At 35.2% G+C, this 12,702-nt stretch overlaps 1 protein-coding gene across 1 annotated transcript; it reads left to right on the forward strand.

Annotated features, from left to right (window-relative positions):
* The first annotated feature begins 9,305 nt into the window (after positions 1-9,305).
* On the forward strand, positions 9,306-9,893 carry LOC148581568 (uncharacterized). The gene is made up of 2 exons (XM_088492584.1): positions 9,306-9,405; positions 9,493-9,893. Exons 1-2 carry the CDS (start codon positions 9,306-9,308, stop codon positions 9,891-9,893), a joined length of 501 nt encoding a protein of 166 aa, XP_088348710.1.
* The last annotated feature ends 2,809 nt before the right edge of the window (positions 9,894-12,702 follow it).

The following is a 12,702-nucleotide window of genomic DNA, read 5'->3' on the forward strand; positions in this document are numbered from 1 at the left end:
CCAGAGCATTAAAATTCTTGGTATAGATGCTCTCTTCTTCATCAAGTTTCTATTTTTTGGGAGGCGGCTTTGTGGACGAAGGAGACGAAGGAGTGGAGTCTAAAGAGATAATCCGGGAAAGGGGGGTCAGGATAATAATTTTCGGATCAGAAGGACCCGATCCTGACCTCTTCCGTGGTGAAGATTGGGTAGACTTACCGATCTCCTGCTGTGAAGGACCCTCCCCGACCTCCTTTTGCAGCTGGAGGTTCCGAGCCACCATCATCTTTTTGGTGTTCTGAAGAAACTTCATAGCAGATTTAGGAGCCATAACCTCTACAATAACAAAACATGATACGATTCGAATCAGCATCTAATAAACGAGAATAAACTAAAAAGCAAGGGAAAAGGCACTACCATCGTCCGACTTCAGAAGGCTAGGATCTCCCAAATACCTCTTTGTGTCCAAATGAGGATCTTGACCCCAGGTACCCAGAATGAATTCTACTACCCCCCTTCCTAAATCATCTAAATAAGAAAGATCATGCTTAACAATCTCAAGGGTGTCCTGCCAATACAAAGGGAACAAGCTTTCCTGGTTCTCGGACAAGAAGAAAGGTCGGACACCCACCACACCCTTGACTTTAAAGAAGTAGTTTTTAAAGTCGGGAAAGGAGTCATCAAAGATGGAAAACGCCTTCTGACCTTGTACAGCTTGGAAAGATATCCACCCCAATTTCTTGGTTGAACTATACGGTTTGGTGGCTACAAAAAGGTAGAAGAAAATATTCAAAGAAGGCTGAACGTCCAATCCTTGACAAAGAGCTAAAACATTTTCATAAGGCCAAAGAATTTGGGTGCAGCTGAGAAGGAGCAAGATTGGAAGATCGCAAGACCTCCATCTCGAAGTCGGTAAAAGGAAGTCGGACACCTAGCCTAGTAAAGAAATAGTCATAGGCATAAAAGAAGGGCTGCTCGGACTCTATAATAGGGGGAAAGCAAACTCTGTCCTCAGGGTCGGGTGATTCTAAAGCATAATTTCTCTCATCCTCCATATTCTCACAAATGATATGGTACCTACGGAACGTGTCATAATACTTTTTTTCGGTCACAGGGACACAGCTAAGAACAACGCTATCTACCCAGTCCCGAAGAGAAGGAGGAACCTTAGTTGACATGTTCAAAATGACCTTGCGAGACATAAACGCTAAAACTACACAGTGCAAAATAAAGTAGGCAGTTACTAGCAGAAGTCGGAGCTCGGCCAATGCAAGTCGAGCAAAACAACTAAATCAAGGAAAAGCTACTATTGAAAAATCTTTTCTACACAACAACCAAATGGCGCCCTCTCGACACGACACTATGTCAAAAGCGGCACCATTAGGGGCAATACAGTACATAACATGTTCAAAATGACCTTGCGAGACATAAATGCTACAACTACACAGTGCAAAATAAAGCAGGCAGTTACTAGCAGAAGTCGGAGCTCGGCCAATGCAAGTCGAGCAAAACAACTAAATCAAGGAAAAGCTACTATTGAGAAAATCTTTTCTACACAACAACCAAATGGCGCCCTCTCGACACGACACTATGTCAAAAGCGGCACCATTAGGGGCAATACAACACATAAAAAACAACAGTTATAATAGCACACACAACGACCCTTTCAAGAAAAGAAGAAGCCATTTTCAAATCTTTTAAGTAGCAAAACACTTTCTTTCAAATACGGCTCGTAAAGTCTCCTCTGAAAACAACAAAAATGTAAAAACAGCCAAAGCAAAGCGAACAACAAAGCAAGTTGCGTGCAATCAGAAAGGAGAAGCCTGAGGAAAAAGAAAAGGAACAAACCTTGAAGAAGACCGTCAGGAAGAAAGGAAGAGCGCGTCTAAAGAACAACAAAACGTGAACAATCTTCTTCACGCCGACAAGATCGAGACCCGACCTCCTTAATAGAAGCCACGGAATACTTGAGCCCGATCTATAAAAGGAACGAACTTAAACAGGGGCACTGTTCATACCCTGGCTTAACAAATGAAAGCCATAACCAAAACACTAAAAGGCCCACCATTAAAGGTGGACCTCAGGAGAAGCCCGACCTCTTCCAGGAGGTCGGACAATGACTCTCTAGGGCGAAAGCGCTACTCGCCCAAAGCAGAAGGGCTGATCCCTAAATCGTTTAGAAGGTGAATCTCAACAAACTCCCAAGATAAGGAAATGCTTATCTACCAGAAAAGATAAGATTACCCCAACAAAGGTGGTTAACAATTCTACTATAAATATACTGGCACCCTCAGGTATAACTCACGTTCTATTCCACTAAAAACCTGCTTAAATCCCTTACTAATTTAAGCATTGGAGTCTCTTGCAGGTACCACCCCCACCTCCTCACGAGAAACTCGGACAGGCAGCACTTCAGTACCAACAAGTCGGTTGCTACCATTAAAGAAGTCTGGATCTCACGTTCAGCCCCAAATCAGCATTTTAGGTAACTCTCGGAACAACTACCTATATGATTTTTTGATGGAGAGATATCTTTTTCAAGAGTTGTATGTGTCATAAACTTTAAAAATTAAAAATAATCCATCAATATTAAAATTTAGAATGTGTATATTTAAACTCATTGTTTTATATTTTTTTTTGAATTAACTAAAATAATCAAATATATATCGTAGTTGAATAACACAACTTTTTCATAGTAGTGTGATAAAAATTTTTTCATAATAATAATAATAATAGGCCAATTAGGAAGAAGCAATTTCCATCTAAGTTCTTATGTTCATTCATTCAAGTAGTGAAGGTCCATTTTCAGTCAAATTTGCCTTTAAAAATGAAACCCATTTTTCCTTCCATTTGCGCGTATCGTATTCGTTCTTTCATTTTCCGGTCCACTGGCAGCCGCATGATATAATGTTTCTGGAAGTTGAAATTACTACTTCATATCATTTTGCCGACTTCAAGTTTTAATTTATCTCCCTTTAATTAATTTTTCTATTAGTTTAGAAAACCACATCTGTATAGAAAATAATGGAAGTTTTTTATTTTACTTTAATATTTATTATATATTTCTCCATTTTTGTGTTTTTTTTGTGTGTCTTTTGTTGGCAGATGTCTTAATGAAAGACATAGTTTAAAGATTTAAAAATAAAAAATGTTTTAAAAAACTTTTATGCATGTTTTAAGTGTCACCGCTCCCTTAAAAGATAATAAGAATATACAAAGTCCTTGTCAAATTAATTATCTCATTCACTTTTTTACATTTATTGAAAAATAAATATATATCTTTAAATAATGGATTTAGTTTAATTCAGAGTATGATATGATACTAAGACTCTTAAAACATTTATCAACAAAATCAAATTTCTATCTGCAATTAAAGTGAAGCTGTAAAATGATATTTGAGATTAGCTGTTTGTATTAAAAAGATTTTCGAAATTTCAATTGCACCACAAAAATTTTTGAACAAGATTGAAAAAATGGTACTACATTAATTCCATTCCCTTTCAATCGAGTTATTTATCGGTAGTGAATGATATGGTACATTTTTTTTTACGTAAGACTAGATAAAATGTTGTTTTAATTTTTCTATTAAATACTTGATAAAACCGTGTCATTTAATTTTAATGGTCATAAATTTTTTTTTTTTAGAATAAGACATTTTGCGATTCATTAAATTTAAATAACATCATGTCATTAAACATTTAGCATCAAAACTAAAAGCGACATCGCATCGCATCGTCTAATCTAGTATCATAGTATGGAAATAATATGTCACGTTATTTATAACATGAAAAGTAACTCAATAGAAAAAAAAAAAAAAGACTCGTGATGCAATTTTTTTAATTTTAAAAATATTTGTGGTGAAACAAAACTTAATTTTTTTTTTTCCCGATACAAATAGCTAATATCAAGAACCACTTTAAAATTAACTCATATAGGAGTGAAACAAAGAAAACAAACGCACACTGAGTATGTGCAGTATTAGGAATCATTTGTATTCACACATTTGAGTTGACATTTCACATTGCGTCTCGAGTCTCAACTAACTTTCTGTTTTTTCATGATGACTACGTGTTTATTCAGATTCAATCGATTTCTTTTTTCAATAATTGAGTGCATACAGCGTGTGATATCTCATTTTCACTGCAGTTACCGTTGGAATCTATTCGCTTTCCTTGTTGGATGCATGAACTTTGAGTTCTCGATGACTCATTTGACTATTTTTCCCCTAATAATTTTTCTATTAATTATAATGTGAGTATAATTTGATCCTGATGTAAAACCAATGTACTAGTAATACTATGATTTAATCAAATATATATATGTCTAAGGGCATCGTTAATGATACGTAGCATATTTTCAAAAAAATAAGAGAAAATTTCACTTTTTTTTTTTAAGATGTTAAAGTGATATTTTTTTTATTTATAAAATATACATTTTTTTTTATATTTTTTGAAAATTTTTTTTAATTTATTTTAAAATTTTTGTGTTAATAAGTAATGTCAACTTTTTTTATTTTTAAAAAAATAATTTATTTTTTATAAAAATATTATTTAATAAAAATTTTATTTTTTGTGATTAAATTTTATGTACCAAAATATCTTTTAAAATATTTTGTAATGATTAAATTGTTTTTTTTACTAAAATATCCTTCAATATTATTTTTTTAGTAATTAAATTGTGATATTAATGTATATTATTTTAACATTAAATTAAAAATAAATTCCGATGAGAATAATATAAAAATATAAAAAATATTAAACAAACTTGTAAAATCATGTTTAATAATATGTATTGATATCATGATATTAGCAGTAAAACATACAAAAAAAATTGTTGTTAGAAAAATTTTTGATAAAATTATAATTTAGTAACTTAAAAAATTATTGAAGGGTATCTTAGTAAAAAAAAAATTAGTCATTAAAGAATATTTTGATGAAATATATTTTGGTAAAACTATAATTTAGTCACTAAAAAAATAATTTTTTAACAGATATTTTGGTAAATAAATTTAATTGTAAAAAATTAAATTTTTGTTAAAAGGTATTTTTGTAAAAATTAATTTATTTTTTTTAAAAAATAGATAAAGTTAATGATAGTTAACACAAAAAATTTAAAATGAGTTAAAGAGAAATTTTTTTAAAAGTTATAAGTGAGGAAAATGTATATTTTATAAATAAAAAGAATAAAATATAATTTTAGTATCTTTTAAGAATAAAATGTATATTTTAATATATTTTGTTACAACACATAGACTTCTTTCTCTCTAACACCGGCACCCCAATACACCACACTCTCAAAGCAAATATTTAACTACACTTCACAATACTCTCTAATCAAAGAGTATAGAGGAAAAGAAAAGTCAGATACAAGTTTTAAGTGTTTCCGACTGGTGCAAAAAATATGGAGAACTTAGCCTCATATTTATAGCCTAGGCCACCCACTCCATTTGCTATCCTAAGCAATGTGAGACTAATTCAACCAAATCCTAACAATCTCCACCTTGATTGAAATAGTCACACATCTTCAGCTTCCATAGTCAACACCGACAATTCTTTGCTGCCATTGTCTATACCGACAATCATAGTTCAGAGAACTATCATACTCCACCATGAAAGTATACTCACTTGGAATTAGACCACTCCAAGCATTTCGCCTTGGTACAGATCGAAACCTTGCTGAAAATTCATGGTGCAACTTCCAAATTGGCTTTTCCTGGAAGTTCTTCAGCCATTGACATAACTCCGCCACACACCTTGCATCTCAACGCCAACCAATGCCCGTGTGCAATTGTAGACCCGATTGTCACAACTTATCCTTATTCATGGCAGTGCGGAAATACCATGAGGATACTTCTTATCTTCTAGAGAACATCATCTTCTCTCATAGAGAGAGTAATATTGCAAGTATCAGATTGAGAGTCTTTTTCTGAAACCGCATTACCTGGACAATTTCTCTTTATATGCCCAGGCTTTCCACATTTCCAACATGTTACACTCCTTCTACGATTTCCTTTTCCATAATTGTCTCTTCTAGCTACAAGCGCCAAATCTGATGAAGTGCTACCCTCATTTTTCATTCTTCTTTCTTCAGCAATGATTTTACTGGCAACTTCTTCAAAATCCAGAGTTTCCTTCCCATATATTAAAACAGGTTTGATATACTCATAGGAAGAAGGAAGAGACAATATGAGCCTCAGTGCCTTATCTTCATCATCAATTTTCACTCCAATTGCCTCTAATTCAGAGACAATACCATTGATAGCACTAAGATGGTCGGAGATTTTCACATTGTGATCCATGCGTAGATTATGGAACTGCTCCTTCAATAACAACTGATTTGAGATGCCCTTTGCCTGATACAACCCTTCGAGTTTATCCCAAAGTTCCTTGGCTGTTTTCATTCCTTACACATTTGCAAGAACATTCTTAGCTAAACACAGGCGAATAGCACTTGTAGCTCTCAAATCTAGTTCCTCCCATTCTTCATCCTTCATACCAAAGATCTTCTCCTTCAATGCCTTGTGCAAACCTGATTGTATCAACACATCCTTGACTTGTATTTGCCACAAGCCAAAATTGATTCTTCCATCAAATTTTTCTATTTCAAGCTTCACAGCATTTGAATATCTTGACATTGTTGCAACCGTATACTGGAATAGTATAACTCAACTGTAGACCGTGCACTAGGAATGGTCCCAGAAAAGAGAGGTGAGTCACAATGGACACACTTAAATACCAAGTCTTTCCTTAGCCAGAACCTTTCCAAACTGCACTCTCACAGTGTCACACTGCCTTCCAGCAACAACAACAGCAACCAAAGATCAACCTCAAGCCACATGACAAAATTCTTTTCTGATGTGGAAGGTCAGACTAGGCTGCAACCACAGAGCATACTAAGAATAAATCCCACCGAACCGAAGCTCTGATACCACATGTTGGGAATAATACACCATTCTCCCTTGAAAAAATACCTTTCACAGAGAAATAAAATAGACACAATCACAACACAAGAATTTAACGTGAAAACTCCAATTACTGGAGAAAAAAACCACGGCCGTTGTCAAATGACAACCAAAGAATATCACTATGTGAAAATTGTTACAACACATAGACTTCTTTCTCTCTAACACCGGCACCCCAGTACACCCACACTCTCAAAGCAAATATTTAACTACACCTCACAACACTCTCTAATCAAAGAGTATAGAGGAAAAGAAAAGTCAGATACAAGCTTTAAGTATTTCCGACTGGTGCAAAAAATATGGAGAACTTAGCCTCATATTAATAGTCTAAGCCACCCACTCCATTTGCTATCCTAAGCAATGTGGGACTAATTCAACCAAATCCTAACATTATTAAAATATTATTAACAAAAAATATTAAGAAAAATAAAAATATTAATAAAAAAAGTATATTATCTCATAATATGTTGGATAATAAATTGCATAGCATCTCATTTAAAACCATACTAAGAAATTTTAAATTTGAAACAAAAATCATGATTATTACTTTTTTTTTTCCTGATAATTACATCATTTAATATTTTTAAGTCGAAACATTTCAATCTTGTGTACTAAATTTTAATGTCTTAGTGAATAAGACTTAATGTGTCATTGATTCGTGGAATGGTTTATATGCAAATAGAATTATCTTCATACTTCAATCTTGTTTTTTTTTCTTGTAGGTAAGCCACACAAAGATGGATGACAGAATATTACCAAGTACACATAGAATTAGAGGAAATAAGATGCTGAATTAGACAAGAGAGCGATTTGAGTGTTGATACACTGTTTTGGAAATAAGGATTAAAGTATAGAAAAAATATAAAAAAGAAAAATAAGTTGGGAAAATAAGAGACTATTCCAGTCAAATAAAAATAATAATGTTATACATTGAATACTTAGGGAACAATTTATACTCATTGAATCCATTTTTAACGGACTCAAAACTAAGTTACATCATGTCCAGGGATGATAATAGCATTTTTTATTTTAATAAATTAAATAAATGTAATAATTACTGAATTAAATATTTTTAAAAGTTATTATCAAAATCTGTCAGTCTCTCTTATCTCGTTTATATTATAAATGAGATAATTTTACATGTATTTCTTTACAGTGTAAACGAGATAAGACACGGGGATGTGATACATGTATATCTCGTTTACAGTATAAACGAGATACAGTGAGACAATTTTTTTAACAGCTATAAAAGGATGTGTAACCCTTGTCATTCTTCACATATATTTCATATCTTCTTTTGTCTCGTTTTTCTCACATAAAGAAGGCAGCAATGACCAGTAATAGTGTATACATAGTTGTGTGTGTTTACCCAATTGTCGTATGAGAAATGGAGACAATGGAGTAATATTTGAGTGTGAAAATCCGATACTGTTGCGCACTCAGCGTGTGAGTTCGTTGTCCGAGTTGAAGAGTTTGATATTGAGCGACTTTGGTGGCACAGAAACGAGGGAGATTAGAAGGCTGGGGTATAGGTTGTTGGCGCTGCCGGGTAATGAAGTTTTTCGGTTTCGACTATTTTGGCTTGTAGGGGACGAGCATGTGCGACTCATGTTCGACATCCATGGGAGAATCATGGTAAAACAAGTGATGGAGCTTTCCGCCGAGGTTGGAGATGTTGGTGGTGGTGGTTCTGTACACTCGACCTAGGTACAGACGACCGACCTCTCGCACCACCACCTATTCATGTCGTCATTCCAATGGAGGACATGGAGGTGGGTGAGGAAGACTTCGACGAAGAGTACGTTGCCGATAGTGATTCTTCTGAAAGGGGTGATGAGGAGGAGTTTGTACCGAAGACTCCCGCCGAGATAGCGGTGCGCTATGTTTTGTCTCCTCCCCCCTAACTTAGTTTCGGCGCTATCAGATGTACCAAGTCACTATCATACAATGGATCTTGACGCCATGCATGAGAGAACTCCATTTTCCAACACGGGAGAAGAGGATTACAACCTAGACGGTGGGATAGAGTTTCGAGTCGGCCACAGATTCAAATGCTGAGATGCAGTGATGCAGGGTGTGAAGAACTACAGTATTCGCAGGAGTGCTGAGTATCGGGTGGTCGAATCGGACCGATTAAAGTATCATGTGCAATGCCGTCAAGTTGAAAATGGCTGTCCATGGAGTCTTCGTGTTGCCCTTCGATAGAATCTCAGATACTGGTGAGTTCAAGTTTAATTGAGGTGTACTTACTCATTTATGGTTGCCATATATTAAGTAGTTTTGAACCATGGATGAAACATGGCTATTTTATTTCGTCAAGGAGGTCCGAAGGGTTGGTGGAGTGCACACTTGTTTAACACCCACCATGTCTCAGGACCATCTACAGTTGGATAGCAGTCTCATCTGCAAGGTCATCTTGCCGTTGATACAGTCCAACTCCTCTGTCAGCATCCTTGTCCTGCAAGGTGCGGTCCGATAGAGCTATCACTTCAAACTCTCCTACAGAAAGGTGTGGATGGTGAAGCAGAAGACAATTGCTTAGATCTACGGAGATTGGGAGGAGTCATACAACAAGGCATCGAAACTACTTCAAGCGTTGCAGAGTTGTTTCCCGGGAACTATTTATGAGCTATGGGCCGTACCGTACTATGATGTTCACCTTCTGGTCCACGACTGTAGCATGTTTGATAAAGTATTTTGGGCTTTTCCATCTTGTATTGAGGCTTTCAAGCATTGCAAGCCATTTGTTTCCGTCAATGGCACGCATCTGTATGGTAGATATGGTGGGGTGTTGCTTATTGCGGTGGCACAAGACAGCAACAACAATATCCTGCCTATTGCTTTTGTCATTGTGGAGTCCGAGAGTACCGAGTCATGGTCGTTCTTCCTTACTAATCTAAGACACTATGTCACCCCACAAGAAGGTCTACTGGTTATCTCTGATAGATCGTAGGCCATCAAGGGTGCACTCAGTGCCGATGATAGTAGTTGGCACATCTTCCTCGGGCGTTCAACGCTTACTGTATTAGACACATGGCCACGAACTTCATGACTCGTTTTAAGTCAGCCGAAGGCAAGAGATACCTTATAAATACCGCTTACAATCCAAGCAAGGCTGGGTATGAGTGGTACATGGATGCGTTAAGAGGAGTGTCCCTGGGGATGGCGAATTGGCCTGATCATTTCAACAAAGAGATATGGCTGCAACACTGTGACAATGGTCGGTGGTTTGGTCACATGAGAACAAATCTGTCGGAGTACATCAATACAGTTCTCAAGGGTACACGATACTTGCCAATTTCTGCCTTCGTGCGTATCACGTACGAACGTTTGCAGAAGTTGTTCATCACAAAGTGCAAGGAGGTGCAATCACAGCTAGCTGCTGGAAACCGCTTCTCCTAGAGGCTGATGGCAGCCATTGAAAAGAACAGAGAAGGCATCCCGAAGATGCGTGTTACTCATTGTGATAGCCTCTAATCAGTAACATGATGTAGCATCTAGCGTACTGTCGGAGGGTCTTTGGGTCGTCCATTAGGGGCATCTGGCAAACACAGTCCCGTAGCCATACAAACTTCAGTGTGAATGACTCCTTCCTCTGCGCCACCTGCTGTGGAGCCACCGGAGGTCTGGCACCCAATAGCTGCTCTACCAACTACCACATCTCCATCTGGTACCACCTACCGAAGTCACAGAAGCACCCCCAACAGGGTTTCCGTGTACGCGTAGTCCTAGGTGGTACGCATTGTTCTGAAGGGTGATAGTGACCTCACTCCACGAGAGATGAAACGTGTAGGTCTCCAGACGCCATCGCTCCACGAATGCCGTAATCAGGGAATTGTCGAATGTGAAATCCCTGAGAGGCACCGTGTTGCCGAATCCAGCCTCCCTCAAATACAGGACAATAGCGTCGGGTGGAGAAAGGGTATGACTCACTTGTTGGGGCAGTAGAAGGCGATGCCTCTGAAGAAAAAATATATATTCACAATTATCAATAAATAATTTTAAAACTTTTATTGGTTCTTTGAAGTTTAAGGGTCCTTATAATATCACTAAATTTTTAAATAGGTTTCTAATGTTTTTTATTATATTCTTACACTGTTTTTAGTTATAGTTAGATCTTTTTAGTATAAAAAATATTAAAGTTAAATAAATATTTTTTTATAAATTCAAAATATTTATAATTAAGAGTATAATTAGATATTTAGTTACACATTTTTGAGAAAAATATTATTTTGTTAGTTTTAATATATTTGATATAAAGAAAACATAATTATAAAAAGAATAGAGTTCCAAACTAATAATTATGTAGTAACAACCTAACACAAGTGAAATAAAATAGAGTTCCAAATTTTTACCAGTGACCTATTCCTAAGGATACAAGCTATATTTTAGTTCTTGGCGACTACCCTAACCATGGCCACATACACATATATATCTATATGGGATTGCATAAAATTCAACACAACAGAACTAACTGCAAAGTCAGCTGCCCCGGTGTAATGCGAGTCTCGTTCATCATGTTGATGTCTCTATCGTTACCAGCTGCGCGCGCCATCGTCGTATTTATCGGTAATATGGTCAGAAAGGGGTAAAAGAGAGGAGAAAGTGGTTGAAAAGTTCAAATTGAGGCCCAGTCAAATGCTGTTAACGAGTTATATTTATAGCCGTCACCCAGCCCTATCTCGTTTACACTGTAAACGAGATACGTGTAAAATTATCTCATTTACAGTGTAAACGAGATTGTAAACGAGATAAGAGAGGCTAACAAATTTCGGTAATAACTTTTAAAATTATTTAATTTAGTATTTATTACATTTATTTAATTTATTAAAATAAACAATCCGATGATAACATTACTTGAATTAGCAGGTATGTGACTCGTCTCTATCAGATTGAAATAGGTAATTATCCGATTCAGTGCGAGGTGAATTTTTAACAAGGCGTAATCTTAAGTGAGACAGAATTAGATTTAAAAAATATTCAATTTTATCAACCCAATATTATTATTATTATTATTATTATTATTATTATTATTATTATTATTATTATTATGTTGTTGTTGTTGTTGTTATTGTTGTTGTATTATTTTTATATTTTTAGTTTAATTTATGTTATGTATGTATCATGGTTATATAAATTTTAAATTTTAATTTTGTTTACTAAATTTTAACCTGCGTTTGTTTATAAGAACAGGATAAGATAAGAAATCGAAAACAAGACATAAAAGAAAGAGTCAAAGAATTTGGTGTTCTTGTATTTTGTGATCAGTGATCATTATACTCACTCAGATGATACTATTTTAGAGGTGCAAATTTTTTACAAGGTATTTATTGGAGATTTTATTTGTATACAATGTTCATTTTACATACAAAAGAGATAATTGTTCTTATTTCAAATCCATTATTATATTTTATTTTACATACAAAAAAAATGAATGTTCATTTTATATACAAAATGGATGGCTGTTCTTGTTGCAAATCCATTATTATATTTTAGTTTACAAACAAAAAAAAAACCGATGTTCATTCTATATGCAAAAGGGATGATTGTTCTTGTTGCAAATCCAATGAGAATTGGTTGGGCAACAATGGTGCTGATAGGGTTTTCAGGAGAGACAGTAATAGCAGATGATTAAAAATTTGAAAAGGTAATATAAAAGAGTTTTTTGTTACTTGATTGGGGTAAAATTTTTTTTATCTTCGATGGACCAAAAAATCAGCTGTTGTTCACGTTTGTTCAGATTTTTTGTTATCTATCTAGCG

The sequence above is a fragment of the Arachis ipaensis genome, chromosome B10 (assembly GCF_059453495.1).
Source record: "Arachis ipaensis isolate K30076 ecotype BB chromosome B10, ASM5945349v1, whole genome shotgun sequence".
Classification (NCBI taxonomy): Eukaryota; Viridiplantae; Streptophyta; class Magnoliopsida; order Fabales; family Fabaceae; genus Arachis; species Arachis ipaensis.